Below are 21338 nucleotides of genomic sequence, written 5' to 3'. Positions count from 1 at the left end.
CACCCCTGTGTCTGTGTTCCCATGTCAAAGAAACCTGAATGTGCAGGCTGGGTGACAGAGGGTGTCAGAGCTCACTTCCTGATATGTAGCATGGGTGCGGGTGTCTAACCTGAATGCATCCAGTATGAACAAAGAGGACAGACTGTTTTCCTACAGTCAGGCCACTGCAAGTACAGCTAAGGCTGCCTCCTAATTCTTTAGAGATTTGCAGTGATTACTAGCCTTGGTCAGATTTCAGTTTGTGTAAAATAGGTGCAGGAAAAACTAAGGAATGCTTGGACGGTACGATGGATGTTTCCCAAGCATGCATCAGCTTAGTTCTGAATCATGATACTGTGTCATTCCTATATGAGAGATGAAGCATGTAGTCCCTGATACGTATGCTCGGTCAGAGGTAAAAAATGTTCACTCAGTTATTTTTTTTAAACTTTTTTACAGATCACATAGGGCAAACAGCCTTTCTGTAAAGGAGGAAAAGACATTACTTAGCTGCTTCTCTGGTATCATTGGCATCGTTGGCATCTCTCCAGTCAGCATTCAAGTGCAATGGTATTCATCAAGTGCTATGTTTTTCTGAAGCAGAGCCTCTTGCTCTATTTCAGTTGGCGTTACAAAACTTGAAAAGTCTCTTTGAATAAATTTCCCTCTTTCAATCACCAAGTCTTTTAAAAGTATTTCGGTTTTTTTCATTTTGATTCCTTTTCTGGCTACCATTCAAGGCATATTTGAACTAGTCAGCTAACCCTTCTGCAGGCTTAATGCTGCTGGTACTTCTTGGTTAGAAATGCTCATGTTTGTGTAGGTGCTGCCAGAGAAGCTGTGTGTGCCCACCATGAGAAGCTTCACTGGCAGAAGGTAACCTCAGGTATGTGGTGCCTCTGTATTGGAGCACATCCACCCTTGCCTTTTGCTGACATTATCCATTTATTTACGGTTTATGCTTATTAAGGGAATTGCCTTTTTTCAGGTAGCAGGTAGGCTGGCATTTGCTAATGTATGTGTATATGCACGATATTGCTGACAAAAGGATTCTGCTTACAAAACTTAGTCCTTTTTGGTACATAAAATAGGTCTCAGTTGTCTGTGAGTCTATGCTGACTTCAAGCTGTACAGGTGCAAATGGTTTTTTCACAGCATGGCTCAATAGAGTTGAGACTTGTGGTAGTATACAAGATACATCTTGGATATACAAGGCTGTACATCTATCCATTTATGTTAAAGTGGCTGTGAACTGGACTGGGTGTAATAGATCCTGCCACTTGCATGAGCTCAAGTGGCTTGTAATGACTTGAATACCAGTCAAAATAATCTTAAAGGAAATAAGGAGATCGCAGTGCAAGCAGAAGAGTGGCTGAAAATTATGCAGTGTTTCTGCTGGTTAGTGGTGGTGGTGATGATAGGTAGCACTTAGCTAGCCCCATACAACTTCCAAGGACCGCACAAAGCATGCACGAGTTAAATGTGAACTACCGCTTCAGTTCACTGTTAACTGTGTTCAGGAAGCTTGAAGCCTTTTATTATGTGGCAGACCAGGCAATGAAAAAAAGATGTAACCAGCATGACTTCAGCTTGCAATCATCTAGTCAAACGGTAGCAAATCATAAATTAGATTTGTATGAAAAAGAATACATGTCCAGATAATGGCATGATACAACTCCAAATCAAGTTATCCTGTATCTTCTTCTCATTTTCTACATGCATTGCAACATGCTGCTTGTACCATTATAGAAGTCTAGGATAATTTGATAATTGCTGATTTCAGCCAAGTTGTGTCAGCCACCTGCAAAGAATACAGGCCTTCATTTTATTCCTTTCAGGTATACAAAACCATATTTTCCTTGCTTGAGTAGAAAATTGGGAATTCAGAAATGGGGGGGATATTCTTCTATTCCAAATATTAGGTCTCTTCTAGTTTATTTGTTGCTTGATAGACCTATCTTACTTAACGTCACAGAAAGAATTGTCAGCAGGAGATGTGGGTAGAGAGGAGGGGATTTGTTTCAGTAAATGCTTCTTTATGACACTTTCTGAAAGGCAGGCAGGCAGAGCTGGAGGCTGTTGCAAGTGCAAGTTATTGTTCTAATTATGAACTACTTATTTTCTTTTTTTGTAAAATGTATTTAGGTTTGCTCATCAGTATGTGATTGCTTTGTTTGCGCATTTGTTTCTCTGGCAATACTGTACTTGGTGGGCTTCTTTGCTGCTGGAAGGGATATCCTTGACATTCCACCCCTCTGTGTCTAATTTTGTTTAGTTAGTTGGGATAATTCAGGGTGTACTGGAGGCAGTTCTGTAAATTGACGTGGAGATGGAAACAAGGTGGAACCCTCTGTTTTTCTGCTCATCAGATTGAGCAGATTGGTTATCTTTTAGTGATTTTTGAAGGCTGAAGATAATAAACTGGTACTCAATTTAATGTAATTGTTTTTCGCATTTTGATGCTTTCAGGCTGTCAAGGGAGCAGCAGGAGTGGCCTGCCCAGCACAAGGGGCAGGCTGGGACCCAGGGTGACAGCAAGGCAGGCAGGGCAGGCACCTGAGGTACCCAAACAAGGGCACCAGGGTGGCACCAGGGACGGCTGTTGGAGCGAGGTGCCTGCCAGGCAAATCTCAGTGACCTGGCAGGTCCCACCTCAGTGACACAAGGCTGGGCACGGACAGTGTCACACAGGCCAGGCCACCTTGGAAGGCTTCTTGCAGATCATTCTATTAACTGAGCTGCTTCCCAGCAGTCTGAGCCTGGGCTACAGCCGCCCTGTAGCAGAGCTGACCTTGAACATGGGTATGTAAGCTCCCAGTGTGGGTGGGAAAAGGCTGCAGAGCCTGCTGGTGCACTCAGGACACTGGCAAGGTAACCTTAAGCCATGTTCTTTCCAAACTATTCTTCACAGTTACTAAAGACAGAATTAACTTTTTTCCTGCCTCTTATTATACCATTCTTTCTTGATTTCAGTATTTCAGGCTTTCAGTGGGGAAGACAAATGAGACCCTCATCAGTAATCTATGAACACAAATCTGGAGGTACCTGGGCAATTTTCCTGTACATCCTCCAGCACCTACGGTCTGTGGCACTCCCTTGGCAGGCTGGTTTCTCAGGATAACTAAAGTCCATGCTTCACTACGATGGACTACGTCCTAAATTGAGAACTGAACCAAACTTAAAGGGCTTTATAAATAGATTGCATTATTTACATATTTCAAAAGGATGCTGAATAACTTTGTGGGATAGCACAGACTGTGAATAGGAAAGACTATTTTGCCAAACTATCATGATTTGTGGCTACGGAAATGTTTTTAAAGCATTTACCTGGGAAATAAATGACCTTTTATTTTCAGAGATAAGATTAACACAGCTTTTTTCTGTCTATGGAGCATTTTTACCTTTCGTGAGTTGTCCGCACAGCTTCCTAGGAGGTAGAAAAATGAAAACCTCGCTGAGAAAATCAAGGTAGAGTTGCTTTCTTAAATTAAGAAACACATGGTGGCTTGCACATAGTGCTCCTGCACACACAGGCGCCCACACATGTTTCTTGTCGTGCAAGCACAAATGGAGCATAGTTTAGAACTGCTAATTGTTCAGCCTTTTGCAGGCAGGCACACGTCTGCTGCACCTGAGGAACTGCCAGCTGGAGGCTGCGAATCCAGGTTATTGCACCACCAAGCCCACTGCAGGCATCAGCCAGGTTTGTTGGCTGGGATGAGTGTGGTGCTGACAACTGTGACATGACTTCTGCTGTCTGTGGAGCAATCTCTGCCTGCAAAAGGCAGGCAGGGTATCGCCTGGCTTCTTGGGGTTGCATCTTCAGTCAGGGTAACCAGGAATGTGTGACATTGTGCGCCTTTTGTATACAGGTGCTGCCTTGTGATATGCCTTCTGGTGTAACCTGTTGAATCACTCTCATACTCTCCGTAGATTCTTCTAGAAGTGGTGGGTTTACTCATTCTTATACTTGGTGGGTGGATTGAGAGGAACATACCCAAATTACATTGGGAAAATTGTGTTTATAGAGTTTGTTATCCATTAAAATATTTCAGATCACATGTAGCTCGATCGTACTATCATTTTAGTCTAAGGAACTAGTAGTTCTTTTTGTTGAATGTGTCCTTCGTCACATAAAAAGTAACTTTATACATACTCAAATAGTAACATAAAGTTTTTGAATTCTTTTTCTTTTCCTTCTTATTTTAATAGCAGTAACTCCCACGAACTGGTACAAGGCTTGGTACTGTGCAAGCAGTTTTTTCACTCTTAGAATGCTGCTACTGAAAAGCAGATATTGTGTAAAGTACCATCGATCACTGCCGCGGTTTTATACAGTTTGTCACCATTGTTCTTCATATAGCATTGAGTCACATTTAGAACTATGGTACAGCTCACAAGTGTTCAGCAGCAAAAAGAAAAAGTGTTGGGTTTTTTTCTCTTTAAAAAAACCCTTATTATTTATAATCTAATATCTGTGATTTGCTAGTGTATAGAAAATATGTCTAATGTGGCCTAGTCTAGATGAGAACAGGTTTGTTAATAAACTTAGAAGTGGTTTGTAATGGTGGAGAGTGGGATGGAGTTTCTGTGAAGACCTAGAATAGCTGAGGTTGGATACTAAAATATTAAAGCAGAAATCTAAATGGCTATTCTGACAGATGGTTAGTTCAGATGCAGAAATGGACTTTTGTTGTATGTCTAGATTTACTCTAACAGCTTTGGGATTTCCTAATAATTTCCTGGATTTTTTTCTGACTAAAAGCATACTGTATCTCAGATAAAATCCAACTGAAATTATTTATATATATGTTTGTGTGTGGGTGTATTTTTCATTAAAGGGATGAATTGCATAAATTTTCTTGGTTTTTTTAATAGAGACTGGTATTCCCCCAGTGCCACAGAGTTTGTTGTGCTGCCTGAATGTGTTGCTAGGACCCATTACCTTCTGCTTTTGCCAACTAAGAATCTTAAGTCTACTGCAGGATTCAGATTTTTCCTGAGATATTATTTATTTCTTCTAATAGAGCATTGATTTAAACAAACTGATTCCCTATGAATGTGCTTTAGTGATTCCACCAGGAATTCTGTTTTCATTTGGCAGATTTTTCTGGCTGCATTGATGGCCATGCTAATTGACACTACCATCATTGCCACTTACCGCAGTAGTTAGCACAGTAAATGCTTTTCTCTATGCTGAGCTTGCTTCGGTCTACTGTAATGTGTATATATATAAACAGATCTCTGTACATTCATTGCTATAACCTGTGTTCTGGGGTGAGGAAAGATAGGACTAAGATTCTAAGAAATGTTTCTTCTGAAGGTGAAACAGCCTGAAAAATTGATGGTTGGAAACTTCTAGCACTTACTGGAGGTTGGAGTGGTTTAGTTTTGCAGAGAGGGAACAACACATTTGTGTGAGTTTTCTAACTAATTTTTATCTTTAAAAAACCCTGCAGATTGACAGCAATTGTCACTTTGCATGAAGAAATCGTATTGATTCAATTTAACTTGTTAAAGGTAATTTTCCTCGTGCATGTTTGTACCTGGAAATTCAGCAAAGGAAAACATATATTCTGAAGACTTTATTTTACGTATTTTAGGCAAAAAAAAAAATCACATAAGGCAAAAGAAGTAAGACAAATTAAATCAAGTGCTATACTGAAGACCACTGAATGCTTAGCAGGAAGATTGGTCTACGGCAGCCTGTGGCTTTTGCGTTCAACCGTGGTGGTTGAACCCCAGTTCAACTCCAGTTCAGGCTGCCCAGAGAGGTTGTGGAGTTTCCTTCTCTGGAGATATTCAAAACCTGCCTGGATGTGATCCTGTGCAACCTCTTTAGGTGAACCTGCTTTAGCAGGGGATTGGGCTAGGTGATCTCCAGAGGTCCATTCCAACCACGACCGTTTTGTGGTCCGGAGAGTATTGGCCTGAGGAAGAAGAGATTAAAACTTGCCTCCCTATGTACAGAAGGAGGTTTGGTATCAGGGTAAAGTACTACAGTAAGGTGAAAAGTTTGTACCGTTTCTGCAAGCGGAGCTGAGAAAGATGACTTAAAGTATCTACCTTGAAACAAGCAGAAGTGAACATGGGAAGGTGAAAAGGATAGGGAATTTTAATTTTTTTGCTTTCACTTAGTATACAATAAGGACATAAAATTTGCATATAAATAGTATGTTATAAAAGTATGCTGTCCTTATTGATAAACTTTACAGTGTAAAATTCAGTCATGCACTAGTTTTACAAATAATTGTAGCAAAGAACAGTAGGTGAGCTGCACTTAAATATTTAAAAATAGTGAAAGATGACCACCACTGTGCTAAGTTCATCTGTTTTTCCTTTGATCTTCTAGCAGAAAAATGTTGAGTTAGTGATTGCCCATGCTGTGTACTGGAGATTAATCCATGGAAAGAACCTGAAACAAGTCTATGCACTGCACTTTTGTCCAGTTCAGGCATGCTGTGAAACTTGGAGCTTGAGTGCTTTGTATTTTGCAGCCAGAGGGAAGCCACGTTAGCACTGTGCTAAGCTTCAGCTAGTTGTCAGGAACTCTTCTGATTGAACTGCTTATGCCTTGTACCTTAGAGAAGCTGTACAACTTTCAGTTGGCCTCAAGTGCATGGAAACAAAATGACGTTGAATTGATCGTAGAATCATAGAACGCCTTGGGTTGGAAGCGACCTTAAAGACCATCTAGTTCCAACCCCTCTGCCATGGGAAGGGACACCTTCCATGAGACCAGGTTGCTCAAAGCCACATGGGCAGAGTACATTTGCTCTCAATCTAGCAAACATCATGTACACATGTCTTTTAGAAATGGAGAGGTTTCATGCTGCACAGGTGGTACGCATGGCCCAGGCTGCTTTGGAAAACTTGTAATTTTGCCAGCCAGAATAGAAGAGTTTTGGTTTCCTTTCATGCACTACCTGTATAGATGAGCCTGTAACATGAAATGAGGAGAAACCTCTTTGTAATTGAGACACAGAGGAGGCAGCACCGTATGATCTTCGTGTTAGTGCAGCCATTTAAATCCCTCTGGGAAGGGTGAGACATGAGGTATTTCTTCTTTCAGTGCAGAAAGGACAGACTTCCAAACCTGGATCGATCTGTGGCACCACCCAGGTGACAGTTAAGGCTGGGTAAGAGAACTGTGGGCAGATGTTGATCCAGCAGTGCTCCATTAGCAGAGCTCTAGAGGGTTGATGGGGTGCTGCTGGAAAGATGTTTGTGAAATGTGTTGTGAAATGACCTTGAAAGCTCTTAGTTAGGGCAGACGAATGTCAGTAATCCAGAGTAGCAGAAGGATTTGAGAAAGGGCAAAAGCCCATGCAGTATTTATTTTTCCAAGTCGGAACCCTTTGAATTTAGACATTTTGTGTTAACTCCAAGTGTCATAAGATGTACATGGGTTTTAAGCATTTGACAGGGTAAGTTAGGAGAGATGGTGCTTTAGTCTTGTGACTCTTCTAATTGATTTAGAAATGAGTATGTGTGCTCTCCTTGTACTAGCTTCTGACCACTCTGACTGGTATTGGGCAGGTAGGCTTTACAGCCAGGAGAGGTTTCAGAGGTGAATTGCTGTGCAGAGATGACTGGAACTTGGTCCAGAAGAAGCCTGCTAAAGCCTGCAGCAGTATGGTGAGGGATTGCAATGTCCGTGGAGGTGGAGCTTGTGGAAGTGGGATAGGTGGCACAGCAGAGCGGTTCGGGCAGCAGCTTTGGTCCAGGAGCTTAGTGAAGAGGAGGTGGGAGGAAGGACTGGCAACTGGTGGCAGGGCACAGAGGGAGAGGGTGCTTGACGTGCGAGAGCAGCAAGATGGTGTGACAAATCAGAAGTGCAAATACGGTTCTTTCCCTCAGGGCTGGAAGACTTAAATCCAGATATTTAAGGCTGTGGATTCTGTGGTTCACTGCGGAGTGTATGGTCTTGTCATGTGACTTCTTGTAACATGTTTCTTTATTCCCTGCTAAATTCTGGCCATTGCTTGCAGGATAGACAGACAGGGTGATTTGTATCTGGCTGTAAAGGTCTGAGTTCACCTTTCTTGTTAACCTCTTCATCATCAAAAGAAACACTTATCTCTTTCTTTCTGGTATCTGTCTTCCAAACATCTTATTCTCAGCTCTCTGCCAATATTTTATGTTCTTTCTGTGGAATAATCTCTCTGCTCTAAGACCCTGTGCCAATTCAGTCAGTGCAGACTGCTTTAGTCCTTTGTATTCATTGTTACATTTGCTGGAACTTCCCATTTGGTTCAAGTATTCTTTATTCTGGTTTTAGGACTGCAGTTGAGGCTATTATGAAGAAGATATTGCCTCCTGTAAACCCTATAATAAGTTCTGGAGATAAGGTTTCATCCTAATGTGTCTTTTTTTGCCAGGCTGGCAGACATTTAATTAAATCTCATATCAATTGTTCAGGCATATATTAGACTTTCCTTCTGAAAAATATTTCTTTGGATATCAAATTTCTTCACTGAGGAAATCACTTCACTGAGAAGGCTCTGAAGAGTTTATGGTTGCTGTATGATCCAACCTACCTCTAAAACTCTTGGGTTTTAAATTATATAAATTAGAAAAATACGAAGACCTTGAACTCATTTTTGCTAATTGTTTAAGAAATGGTAGTTTTTTGCATGTGTTACAATATTTTTATACTCTCCATTTGTTCTGTCACGGCAATTCCATGGCTCTGCTCCTAGGTCTGTGCTGACATCCTCCATTATGCAGCTTCCAGACAAAGCTGTTGTGACAAGAAGGCAGAGCATGGTGGCAAAAATTCTGTTTCTTCCCTTCATGGTAGTCAGCAGGATGCATCATCCCTGGGTACTGTGTTCCTTGTGCCAGGGCCTGCAGAGAGTTTGAACTGCAAGACCAGCCAAACGCAGCCTCGGGAGTTTGTTCCTCAGCAGCGTCCTTGTCACAGTTCTCAAGTGTGGTTTCTCAACATGACTTTGGATATGGCATGTGGAATTAGTCCTCTGATTATCTCTCTGGCTTTTGGGTTCATCTTCGGAGTTCAGAGCAATCATTTTGAATGTCACCCTCTAGAATCCCATATTATTATATGAATACATTTAAAAAATCTGTTTAGAGTAAGCATTGTCAGACAGGCAAAGACTAAAATCTGAAATGCTGAACATCCCTCAAGTGACACATCTGCGAAGCGTTTACTGTGTTTTTAAAATCAGCAGTTAGCTGCCAATCTTGTAGGCAGAATTACTTTCTCACTGTCCCTACCAAAGGCAGAGCTGGAGCTGCAGATGACCACTACACACAGTGTCCATATTGGACAGGGATCTTGAACTGGAGCTGAAGCTCATGACCTAGTCCTCCGCTTCCCCAAAGGGCACACAGGTGCTCCAGTCTTCCACCTCATGGATGCAGCTGCTGGTGTGGCTCTTGTCACCGCAGAGTCGTGAGCTTATTCCACTGCTAATGTCTTGGGGTGAGCTGGAGGTGTGTTATAACATGGTCGTTGCTTTGTCCCAGAACCCAGAGGAACTCATGGCTTTTCCCTCCTGGACACAGCTGGAGATGCAGGTCACAACATGGGTCTCTGCACCTGCATGGGGCAGGGAGCTGCTGTCTGTTGGCATGGTGGGCAGAGTGGGTGGGAGGTGGGGGTCACCAGCTGGGCTTCTGCCTCCCACAGGGTATAGCGGTACTTACGTCTTTTTTACAGTAATCCATCAGCTTCTGGGATGTGACAAGCTTCGTGAACAAAACTCTGTGCAGCTGGAAGAAACTCCTGCTCTCTTTTGCTCCTCTGACCTTTCACCACAGATGTAAGGTGCAAATTAATTCTGAAGTGAAGATAGTGTCAGACAGATACAGTGTCTAACATTTGGGTACTTGTTCTGAGTGTAGAAAACTCAGCAGCCTTGAACATCCCCCTACAGCCTCTTCTTGGCTTTTTTGAGTATTTTTTGTCTGTGTTCTATGGAGCCAGATCTTGAATTTTGTTTTACGTGTGCAAGAGTGCAACACAATGGGAAATGGTCTGTACGCTTATCTGTGCCTGGGTATTTCGGGTATTTTTAGAAATGTTAGGAAATATATACTTCATACTCCAAATGTGTCATTTATAGGACTGTAGTGTGTCTTGGAAGTTTCTGGAAAAATTTTTCTTCTAAAAACTATCAAAGTAACTCCCTTTACTGCAAATTCTATAATGATGGTGATTCCCTGACATCAAGTGGTCTTTTTAAAGCTTCAGTTCAGAATACATTAGCAGGGCAAAAGAAAGAAATCCAGAGATATGCAATGTACACCTGAAGGTTGCATGAAAATTTCAAACATACTGAGTACAGCATCCTGCAGGTAATTCACAGCTACCACATACCCAGCTTGCATTGTGTGCTGTGCTCTCTAGGACTGCCACATTCTTGTAATTTGCTTGTAATTTTGGAAATAAAACTTTGATGTTCTGTCTCCAAAACTGCAGATCGTTGCTTTATATTTGGGGGAGTTACAAACATTCATGTTGTCTTTTTTTTGGTCTTCTTTTTTTAACATGAAGAACTCGTATACAGTACTTTAGGCTATATTCAGTACTGTAAAGTGTTTTGTTGGGGTTAGATTTTGGTAGTTGATCTTGGGAAACTTAACACACATGAACAGTATTAGTCTGTGGGACTAAAATGCTGTTCATATAAATAGGGGTTTGTAGCCTCACGCTGTAAGCAGTTTCCCTGTGGTTACAATCAAAGTGTGTTTCTTAAAGTTAGCATATTTGCTTAACTTACTACAGCTGTATTTTACTCTGCAGTTTATACTTCCTAAAAAATAATCTATCACTCGGACACTTTCACCCTGGTCAAGAAAAAACAGCAATGGTGTCAAGTCCAAGCCCTGTTTTGGAGAGGCTACATGGTGGATTTTAACAGAAAATATTTTACAGCTATTTGTGCTGCTTGTGCTCTGAGCAACTTCCTTTGAACCAGCTGGTTCAGTCACTATCCTCACCTCACTCGTTTCACCAACATTTCTTGTTCTGCTGATTTTTAAGGCCCCGTTTCTCTATGGCGTTCTGAAAGTAATCTAACTGTAATATTGTATATTCAGTTTCACTGGCCAGAACAGGTTATTTTTCAGGAAAACATAACTGGAAAATACCAGAGATAGTGGATGTTGTTGTGAAATCTGATGTAAGCATAGTCATTTTGTTGTGCTAATCCTTTGGGAGGGGGTGGGATAGTACAGATTTTGCAACCTAATGATTATTTAGCCTCAATGACTGGAGCAGAAAAGAGAAATAATCAAGCAATGCTTGTTTAATACTAGTCAGTTGCACAATTTTTAAAGACATTTTTAAATGCTGGTGGATCAAACAGGTGATTTAAGTATACTTATTTTAAGTATGTGAGATTGCTAGTTACAAACGATTCCCCAGCTCACTTTGCTGTGGGAGGGTCCTTTGTGAGATACTCAAGGTTAAAACAAACCTATATGTTCTAGTAACACAAAGGAACATTTTTATTTGAAACTGGTGGGTGGTTGAAATTCTTCGGTTTAGTTTTTAAAAACTCCCTGCGGGCTGTGTGGAGAATTGCCACATGCTTCTCATAGATTCCAAATTTCTGCCATAGCAAGTCCCACTGGTTTCAACCACAGGCTTTTTTGTTTTCTGTACTCTTCTTTGTAACCCTCAGCAAATGGAGCCAATGCCTGAAGTTCGGGAAAACAAGAGAGAGAGGCTGCAAGCCAGGCCTACACTGCTGCATTCCTCTGCAAGGGCAGGCCACCGTGTGGGCTTCGTTTCAGCTCTTCATTGTAAATCAGTGGCACAGATAACTGAGTGAGCAACTCTATGAAAACACGCAGAGTGCAAGGCAGTTCGTGCAGCTAAGTGGATTGGTTTTAATTACAATGAAAAATTGTTTTCCCACAGGGGATATTTTTAACTTTTTGAACACCCCTTTTTACTTGCATATTTCTTTACTTAAATGTGCTGACAAGCATACAGCACCTTCACACCCCCGTGAGGCAAATAAGAGTGCAAAGCTGTTTTATTTTTGCAGTGGTTTGTGCCATGTATTCCCAATGAGGTGGCTTTCTTTACATGTAGCTGGTCAATGTCGATAGGTAAAGGCAGCAGATGGCCCAGTAGAAGGCAAGACCTCAAAAGTTAGGAGTAAATGGTAACTTTTTACAAAGATGCATCGTGGAATTGCAGAAATACATATATAGCCTGTACTACAAAACCCCGTTAGAACAGGAGAAGAGGAAGAAATTAAGCTCAGCGCAGCGACAAGACAATGTGTAACTTAGGCCCCCCAGCTGGTTTCTTGCACATTGAATGTGGTGTGACTTTCAGAGTAGGCTTAAGAAAAAAAGGCCTGCTGTACCTCTAGTTTTAAGCTTCAGCATCATCTATAACAGGAGAACACATGGAGTTGGTATGCAATTACTGCTACAATTCCTATGGTTTGAAATGCGTTGCTGACTGGCTGGCTTTGATCTCTTCCCTTTGACTTGGCCAGAACGAGCATGGCTGTTTCAGCTGCTGCCACTACTCATTGTGCTGCTTTAATTGAGCATCTGTGTGAAGGGCTAAGTTTCTTCGGTGAGAACTGAGAGGAAAGAGGATACTTAGATAATACAGGGTGTACAATTCTGGGGAAGGTATGACATTGTTTTTCTCTATCAAGTCTAAAACCTGGCTCCCAGAGAGCAGCCCTTCACAGTGGGTAATGGGATATTAATGCATTTCAGACCACAGTAACCACACGTGCTTCCTATTAATATCCAGGCTTTGGGCACAAACTGCAACATTGGGATATTACTGCACAGACTACAAGTGTTTTTCACATCTCTGACATGTGGATGCCAGGAGTTGGGTGTGCCTTGGTGAAAAGCCTGACAGTACAGAAGGGTTTTCCAGCAAGAGGACTCCTGGTGATGGTGTATCAAAAATCTCTGACTCAGCCAGTATTACTGCTTTTTACACTGTGATACTGTAAAACTTAGTTGCCTTCAGTGGGATAATAATGCTGAACGCAAGCTGTAATGATTATACAGTGTATTTTTTGTTTTTATATGTTTCATAGAACCAACCCTCTTAAATCATGATTAGTCAGCAAAACTTAAGAATTATGTGTTGTTTGCTAATTCGAGATAAGACTTGGGCATGTTTATTAGAATGTCACTATTCCAGCAAGATGTCATGTTCCTGTGTGTTTTCACCTGGTCATTGATTGGTTGTGTCATGGTTTTAGCAGGTAAATTGAAAAAGTCAGTATAGTTACCCTACCAAAAGAGACACCACAGCAACAATTCCCCACAGTGCCAGTACCACATGTTACAGGGATCCATCTTCCAAAGGCTGTTAAGTGACAAGTACAACTTCGTTACCTTTACTACAGAATGATGCTTAAGAGATTCATTTATCACAAAACCAGTGTTTTTGTAACAAGTGATGGTTCACAGTAAATATTAAACGCTTTGTCTGGGACAATAGTCTAGCAGACTTTAGGGGAAGGAAAAAATAATCTGGCTGTTGATTACCTTAACGATCATGCAAAATTAATACTTCTTACTGTTTATCATTCCATAATCCAGCACTAATTTTATAGATTAAATACGTGTGTATTGACTTCTACGTTGCGTTCATCACCTAGCTTTTAAGCATTGGGACCCTGAAATGAAAGAGGCAAATACAGGAAAGCAGATGATATTTGCTGTTAAAGGTCGTGTTGCATGTAATTTAATGGTTTGCCTCAGTATAAATATGACCTTGAAACAGTTGCTGCCCATATTGAAAGAATTATTTATTTTAAGAAGATTCTGTGTGACCCGTGCAAACTGGTACTGTTTGTACAAACATTGCATATATTAGGCCCCGTATTTAAAATCTTAAAAGTCCTTTCTTGTCCCTCAAGCAGGGTGTTGATGACTTTGATTATACAGATCAACAGCAACTGTGTGTAGTAGAGAATGTTTCTGGCAGATTACCTCTCTTACACTGGCAACCTTCAGGATAAACTACTTCATGGATAGATTTTCTTTCCAGCTCTGCTTCCTGCTTGAGCTCTGAGAAGTCTTTTCCATGTAGCTGAGGGAGGTCCTGAAAATGGTACATCTCAGGATGACAACAAGACCTAGTGTCTGCTGTGCTGAGGCAACTGAGAAGAAACTGTCAGGTCAGCTTGGAAGGCTTATTTCTGCCGGTGTCAAAAGAACAGCACTAGTGTTACAGACACCTTTGGCAGCCAGCAAGTTTTTAATCGACTGGCCCCTTGGAAACAAGGTTGTTAGTCATTTCAGGAGGGATTTTACTGGGTCTTTTACTTGTGAATTGATGCTGAAGTATGTCAAGTGTTTGAGGTTTTTTTTCAGCAGATCTGGAATATATTTTAGGTTAGTATCAGAAATTAAGTGAGAAGAATTGTGTTTGTTTTTTCATACGTAGTAAGTAGTATCTGAAGGAACTGTCGTTCTCCTATGCAATTGTAATTTTTTTCCTACAGCATAGTTTTAGGCTAAAAAGTACAAATTCCTTTTCTACCTGAGTGGATGCAGTATTTATTTCCTTCAAAATATGAGCATAAAAAATACAGACGTAGCGTCACTCCTTTCTTCTGCTAAACCTGCAAAGACAGGCATTTCCATAATAGGATGTGAACTGGCACTTCCCTTCTCTCTACAAAACATTTCTGTGTTTTCGAGCGAACTCTGCTGCAAGGCCAGGCTCTGCTCCTCAGTGGCTGCTCTTCAGCGGGAGGCTGCCGAGGAGGGCTTGGAGAGATGAGATCTTTCATGGGTCTGAAAGCAACTGTGCCAAGGCTTTGGCATTAGGGAGGGTCTTGCAGTTATAGATCCTGTTTGACCTGTTGTTTTTCAGTCTGGCAGTAGCTCTCAAGGGGCATAACGCTGCCTGCAGAGAACAGCTGAGAACTGATATTCCAACAAGGTATCAGGGATTCAGGGAAAGCAGTAATCGTTAGGCTCCTCTTGTACAATTTTAAGTGGAAGTTTCATTCATCTGGCCACAGCAATGCGGTCTCTAAATGTCAGCTCTAACGATGTGTGGTGCCTTTACCAAGAGCAGCGTGATCCTTTCCAGCAGGCTTAGCCAGTGATCTTTACTGAGCCAAGATGTAGTACAGAACTAAACTTGGTCTTTTATTCAGCTTAGTTCAACAGAAGTAAATACAACTCTGTAGTAACAGGTATTCAGGAGTCTATAGTGGGTCGAGTGGGGTTTTCCACTTTTTACTGTATTTTTAGTACTATGGATGATTGTAAGGAAAATTGTGCCATGACAGACCCCTTGTTAACTGCTTCATCAGATCAGTGTAGAAGTGTACTCAGCTCAGTGGAATGGAAACACCCTTACAACCTTTATTCTTGTCTGTAACAGCCTTATATGCTCTGTAAGGTCTAATGTATGCAGTGAGGGAAGAAAGTCAAAGGAGTGCATGTTATGCTTAGCAGATGGCTGCTCATTTTTGTGGCGGTTTGGTCTACAGCTTCGTTAGCCCATAGGAAAAGCTGAGTGTCTTGTGCAGAAAAATACTCTTCCTTCGGTTACTCTGGAGCTATAGAGAAAATTTGCCTTTGGGTGGAATTTTTTCCCTGAAAGTTACAAGCTTTGGCAAGGAGGAAGGAGGGCAGTGGGCTGTAGTGGAAGCAAACTCTTGGCTAACTGCAGTAGAAGTGTTAAACGCATGTGAATCTGTATTATGAGACACACTGGCATTTCTCTCTGCATTCATTCTGTTAGCAAATGGGAAAAATCTTTGTGTAAAGGCTAAATGCACCAGCAGATTGGTTCTAGTTGTGTTCAGAGCTATGACCAACTGTTTGTTTCACAATTATGCTGCATGCCATCGATTCCAAACAGAAATATTTGTTCAAAATTCATTTCCAACAGTTTGACAAGCATCAGACAAACCCAGTAATTAGATCTGTGAAGTGAAATGTCTGATGGCATATTGCCTTCTAACCATATTAGTGAAGTTAGGCTGAGCACCACTTTTTGTCTGCAATCTCTTAGCATAATGAGGATAAATAAAGATTTGCAGTTCAGATTTAACAATGCAGACATAATTCTTTCCTCCCTCTCTCCAAATACTTCTGTAGTGAAGCCTAATGGCTGTAGACAGTCCATTCTACTGTGAGCTGCGCTGCAGTGCAAGTCCAAGCCAGGAACTGGGTCGTACCTCTCGCTGGTGCTCAAGGGAGGCAGTGGAACCTCCTCAAGCATGTTGATTGGAAACTCCTGTAGTTTTTAAAGCCACTTGGCAAATGACCAGGAGATCCGCAGCCTTGTTTGCTGAACCTTTCTGCGCACCAGTTTACTGGTTTGCACCCATTCTCTCATCCCCTTTTCTCCTTTCCGTCTGATCAGTGGGTGCTCCCGCTGCATGCTGAGCCGTGCAGCACTCCTGGGTGCAGCGGCAGGGCTCTGGCTGGAAGTCAGGGCTGGCCTTGCTGTTTCTGGTTGGATGACCAGCACCAGCCTGCAGGATGAACAGTTTTTGCAGCACTTTGCCTTTGATACTTGACACAGTTGAGCACCAAATAGTTGGATCCTTTTTCCAAGGAAATTCAGTGTTAAATTGGCCTGATTTTTATTTGATCCTGGCTCTTGTAGTAGGTTAGCGTGTAATTACTGCTGCATGTTCTGTCTCCTCATTTACACGTGCATCCAAAGCTCCATTGTCCCATCTACTCCAGAATGTTAGTTTGGGGTGAGGTGTGTGATAGTGCAGCAGAAGTGGAAGTGTGGCTTTGTGACAGTATCCAAAGACAGAGCTGAATTAGGGCTCCCAGCGGTGCCTTATGCTGTACTTCCTGCAAAACAATTCCTTAAAGGTCCTGTTTATGGAGAACTTCACCTCATGAAAAGGAAAGGCAAAATGTTGGGCAACAGTAGAGTTGGAACCCAGATATCCTCAACTGCAGCTTATATGTAAGTAATGATGGATGTGCTTTTTCTGACCTTTTCATTCTTTCAAATGTCCCGATATTGCCACGAATGTTACTAAAAGCCACATGTTGCAGAATAGTGGTTTTCAGCCTCTTAGATAATGCAGGGCAAACTGTTCCTGATACACTGCACATACACCTTGCTACTACAGCTTACTGAAGATCTTGAAATCTTAGGTGTTACAAAGCTGCGTAATTTTTAGGCGTGTCCTTTTGTTGTTCAAGTGACTAAACCCAGGTAAATCAGTACAAAATTCCAGATGTTTTACTTAATATTACCAGCATTTCCAGTAAACATACTGAAATACAGTTGACTCAGAATTGAGAACTTTACTGTATGATATCTAACTATCCAGTTGTCATCTTATAGAAGAGAAAGGACAAAAAAAATAGAAAAGGACAAATACAAGTTGTATTTCAAATACTGAAGAGCACTGCTTTATAAAGATGCATGACTTAATCTAAAATGAAAAGTTGACTCAAAAGGTCCCTAAAGTTAAGCGAAATAATTTTCATCTTTATACCCTAAGGCAGCCAAGAAAAAGGAAATCAGTGATCCGTCACAGCTGTCCTAGTTATGATAAAACATATTAAATATTTGGTGTTATAAATTTGATTAGTGTACTTTATGGTGTTTGTAACAAGTAAGTAACATTTAATTCTTAAGATTTTGTACAAATATTTAAGCTGCTCTTATGTACTATTACAATCATATTTTGCAGTACGCTGTGACTCTGTTGAACTGAGCCTCTCTTGAGAAGCCACGGAAGGGAAACATGCTTCAGCTTTTATCAGCTTCATTTTCCTCATTTATTTTACAGCATTTGTAGAGGGAGCAGCAGTAAGAATGTGAGAGGAATTACAAGTATCTGCAAGAAAGCAAGACTGGGAAGGAGTGGGAGGAGATGAAAAACTTGTAGTCCTTTTTTTAATTTTATTTTAACACATTAAAACTCTTGAACAACCGCTTTCCAGGTTGTCCTTTGCATGGAAGATGACTACAGGCTTTATATACAAGGAGGGGCTACCACAGTGACCAGTGAGAAATGGGCGGGTTGGGTTTAATATTGTTTCATTAACGACTGTTAAGAATTTTTAGTCCACCTATATTCCTTCATTTTGGGAGTCACTGTGTATAGAGGGAACAAATGGCTTGTTCGCTCTGACCAACATGCACAGGGAAAATCGTGCCAGCAGCAGGCTCCGGAGCTGCACAGGGCGAGGGGAAGTGGAAAGGTGGCGTTGCCTTTGGCAGTGGCCCTCAGCCACGCCTGCAGTGCCAAATCCCTGCGTGGCATCTGGCTCCCTCCTGCTGCTTTTGGGTTAATGTGAGGATGTGCTTTTCTCATGGTCTCACTTGCACAGCTTTCAGTGACTTTACTCACTTAAATATGAATAGACAATGCTTTAATAGCCTTCTGCTAATGCCTATGGCAATGCGTTCTGCTGTACTGACTCTTCAACACATTTTAGAAGGGTTTAAAAAAAATAATGCCTGAAGACCTCTTCCTCCCTGGGCAGCTTTTTTTTAAATTAATTAACGACAGCGCTTCATCTTGCAGGGAGAAACAACAAAAAAAAAAAGCATATTGGTATCATATGGACAGCATTTATAATGGTTTTTAATAGAAGTTGTCTAAATACTTGTTTTTTAAATGAACAAATAAGCATATGTTTACACGCGCCATTAATTCTGGATATCCTTAAGACATTATTTAAAGTGATCTGTCTCGCTAGATGCACTTGAAGACTTTGAGTAGTTAGCTCAAATATTAACATCTCTCTGTTACGTATTTTTAAGTATTAGAGAAGACTAGAGCATGCAGAAAATCCAGAGGAAAACTGAGATGTGTGCTTTCATTACTGAAATAAATCATACAGAAAGATTTCTACTTTATAGCTCACTGCGTGTGCATTGGGAGAAGCTACTTTTGTGGCACAAATACCCTTCTTTGCTGCTCACCAATACCCGTATTCACTGACACAAAGAACAACTGTTGTAAAAAATATTAGTATGCAGATGCTCTGGTGTTTTGTTAATGCATTTAATTATATACAATAGCTCTTTTGTTTGTTTTTCTTTTTCTGTCCTTGAATGGATTTGTATTATGGTATAGAATCTAGGTTTAGAGTTGCTGTTTAAAATCTTTTGCAGTATTAGAATGCTCATATATATCCATCTTAGTTTCTCTTTTGTTTGATTAAGAAAATAATTTTGGGACTTGAATAGTTTTTGATAAGTTTGAAACTATCTTTTCAGGAAAACCCCAATCCTGAAGCTGCCAAGAAGTATTTTCCTTTTCCATGCTGATGAGGTCTTCAGTGACCATTACCATAGGTTAAATCATTGCATTCCCAAGAAATACTTTCAGATGTCTTAACTGAAGAAAATTTTCTTGAAGTTCCTCAACATTTTCTAGGTAGTTTATACAGAAGAAAGAAAAAAAGTTACACAGCAAAACTGCACATTACATTATTCTATGAAAAACTGTAGCAGACTGACTGATTACAACAAATTGTAACCTAATTACCAGTATATATTTGCTGAGGCCATCATTGCTGTCTTGTGTCATTATCCATAAAATTATTTCAGATTTATTCTCAGCCTGAAAAAAGGTTTCTTTAGTGCCCTGTGGGTGGGCAAAATCATAAAATGACTACGTCAAGTCGAAAATTGCTCTGGTGAATCAGCAAAATACTTGAACCCAGAGTACTTTGAAAACGTAGGTCTTTGCCAGATCCTATCCCTCCCACGGCAACAAGGACCAAATCGAATGGGGATGTAATGAGGTAACTAGAGGACCCTAAAGGTAACATCTGACTAAGTGCTACTTGTGAAATTTTTGAGCCCAGTTAACTGCAAAAGACATTTCTGACAGAGAGTGAGTGTGTGGGAGGTGTCTGCTCTGAAGGTTGCTTCTCAGGCAATGACCTAGTAATATTCTTTTGGTATTTTGTGGAGATAAGACATATTCCTCAGTGGGCGCAGTTTCCATTAGAACAGTACGAGTAATAGTATAGACTAATAAAACCCTCCATAAATCTTTTTGTCACTGATAGAAGGAGCTACTACAGGTTCGGTGTTAAAGTGTGCTGCAGCTGATTCTTTTCAGGTATTTTACTGTGGGCTTCAGAACACAACTGTGGAGAAAGCAGCAGACATCTCACACCATAGAGGTCTGTCTCTGCACCTTTCTTGCCTAAAAGCTCATCGGTTTCTGATAATTGTTTTTGTCAAGATCTCACAAGCACTAAATGCAAATCAGACAGTTTTGCTATAGGCCTTCAGCATCAGTGCTAGGACGTCGTGTGCCGAGTTTCAGGACCGTATATGGAGAAAAACTGTCATGGGAGGCCAAGCAGAAATTGCAGTTTAGTGTTCTTTGCCTTTTTTAAAGTGAATACAATTTAAACAGTGAAAAAAGCCTCCCCTCGTTTAACTTCAATATCAATCAATCAAGTGTGAGTAAGGGATTCCAGATGGGGACTAAACCTTCAGGTACAAAAGCTCTGACATTATGGAGAGGGAGCCTGCACTTCAGAAGGCACAGTCCTGCAGTGTCGCTGTAGTTATTTATTGGGTGGTTTTTCCTGTTTTGGAGAAAAATGGCACCATCTTAGAGTTGTAGTCCTCAAGGGAAAGTACGGGAATTCTGACTGTTCACTGAAAGCCTCCTCATCAGTGAGACTCCCATGCAAATAAAGTTAGTTTCAGTTGTGCTTCGAACAACCTATTGATCTATTTAGAAATGTGCTCAATGAAAAAACCACCTAGAACTACTGCAAATTTTGTGTGAGAACATCATCCTGGTTTCAGTTCCAAGATAGCTTAATGTTCTTAAAGGCTGGTAGAGAACATAGTTTCATTACAACTGCACATATTACGGGTTTTGTATGAAATGAGCATCTCAAGGCAAGGGAATGAAAGCAGCATTGTTCCAGGGCTGTTTTTCACAGGCCTGTATTCATATCTCATCCTTGTTGTTTGCAGGAGAGGCAGATGTGAACCAGAACAATGGGACCTCCACGAAGAGCCCAGCGGTGACAGACTCCAAAGGCACAGCAGACCCGAAGAATGCCTGGCCTGAGGCCAACCCAGCTGACACAACTGGTCGCCCCCACTTGATCCGCCTCTTTTCCCGAGATGCCCCAGGAAGAGAGGACAACACCTTCAAAGATCGGCCCTCAGAGTCAGACGAGCTACAGACCATCCAAGAGGACAGTGCAGCAGCTTCAGAGAATTCGGATTTGATGGCTTCACAAAAACGCTCCTCTTTCCGGCACGGATCAAAAATGGCATCTGCAAGCACTACAGACCATGCTAGACATGGATCGCCAAGGCACAGAGACTCGGGTCTACTTGACTCGCTGGGCAGATTCTTTGGAGGTGAAAGACATGTTCCCCGGCGGGGCTCGGGCAAGGT

At 41.3% G+C, this 21338-nt stretch overlaps 1 protein-coding gene across 4 annotated transcripts in view; it reads left to right on the top strand.

Moving 5' to 3' along the window:
• The window catches only part of MBP (myelin basic protein), a 120139-nt gene that overhangs the window by 78823 nt on the left and 19978 nt on the right, over positions 1-21338 (top strand). For all 4 annotated transcript variants that reach the window (XM_055799463.1, XM_055799464.1, XM_005240306.4 and 1 more), the window contains exon 4: positions 20906-21336. In XM_055799463.1, coding sequence (XP_055655438.1) covers positions 20906-21336 — 431 coding nt within the window. The remainder of the gene's footprint in view (positions 1-20905; positions 21337-21338) is intronic.

This window comes from Falco peregrinus, chromosome 3, assembly GCF_023634155.1.
Source record: "Falco peregrinus isolate bFalPer1 chromosome 3, bFalPer1.pri, whole genome shotgun sequence".
Lineage (NCBI taxonomy): Eukaryota > Metazoa > Chordata > Aves > Falconiformes > Falconidae > Falco > Falco peregrinus.
The sequence above is the reverse complement of the archived record's forward strand: the minus strand, read 5'-3'. Positions and strand labels throughout refer to the sequence as shown.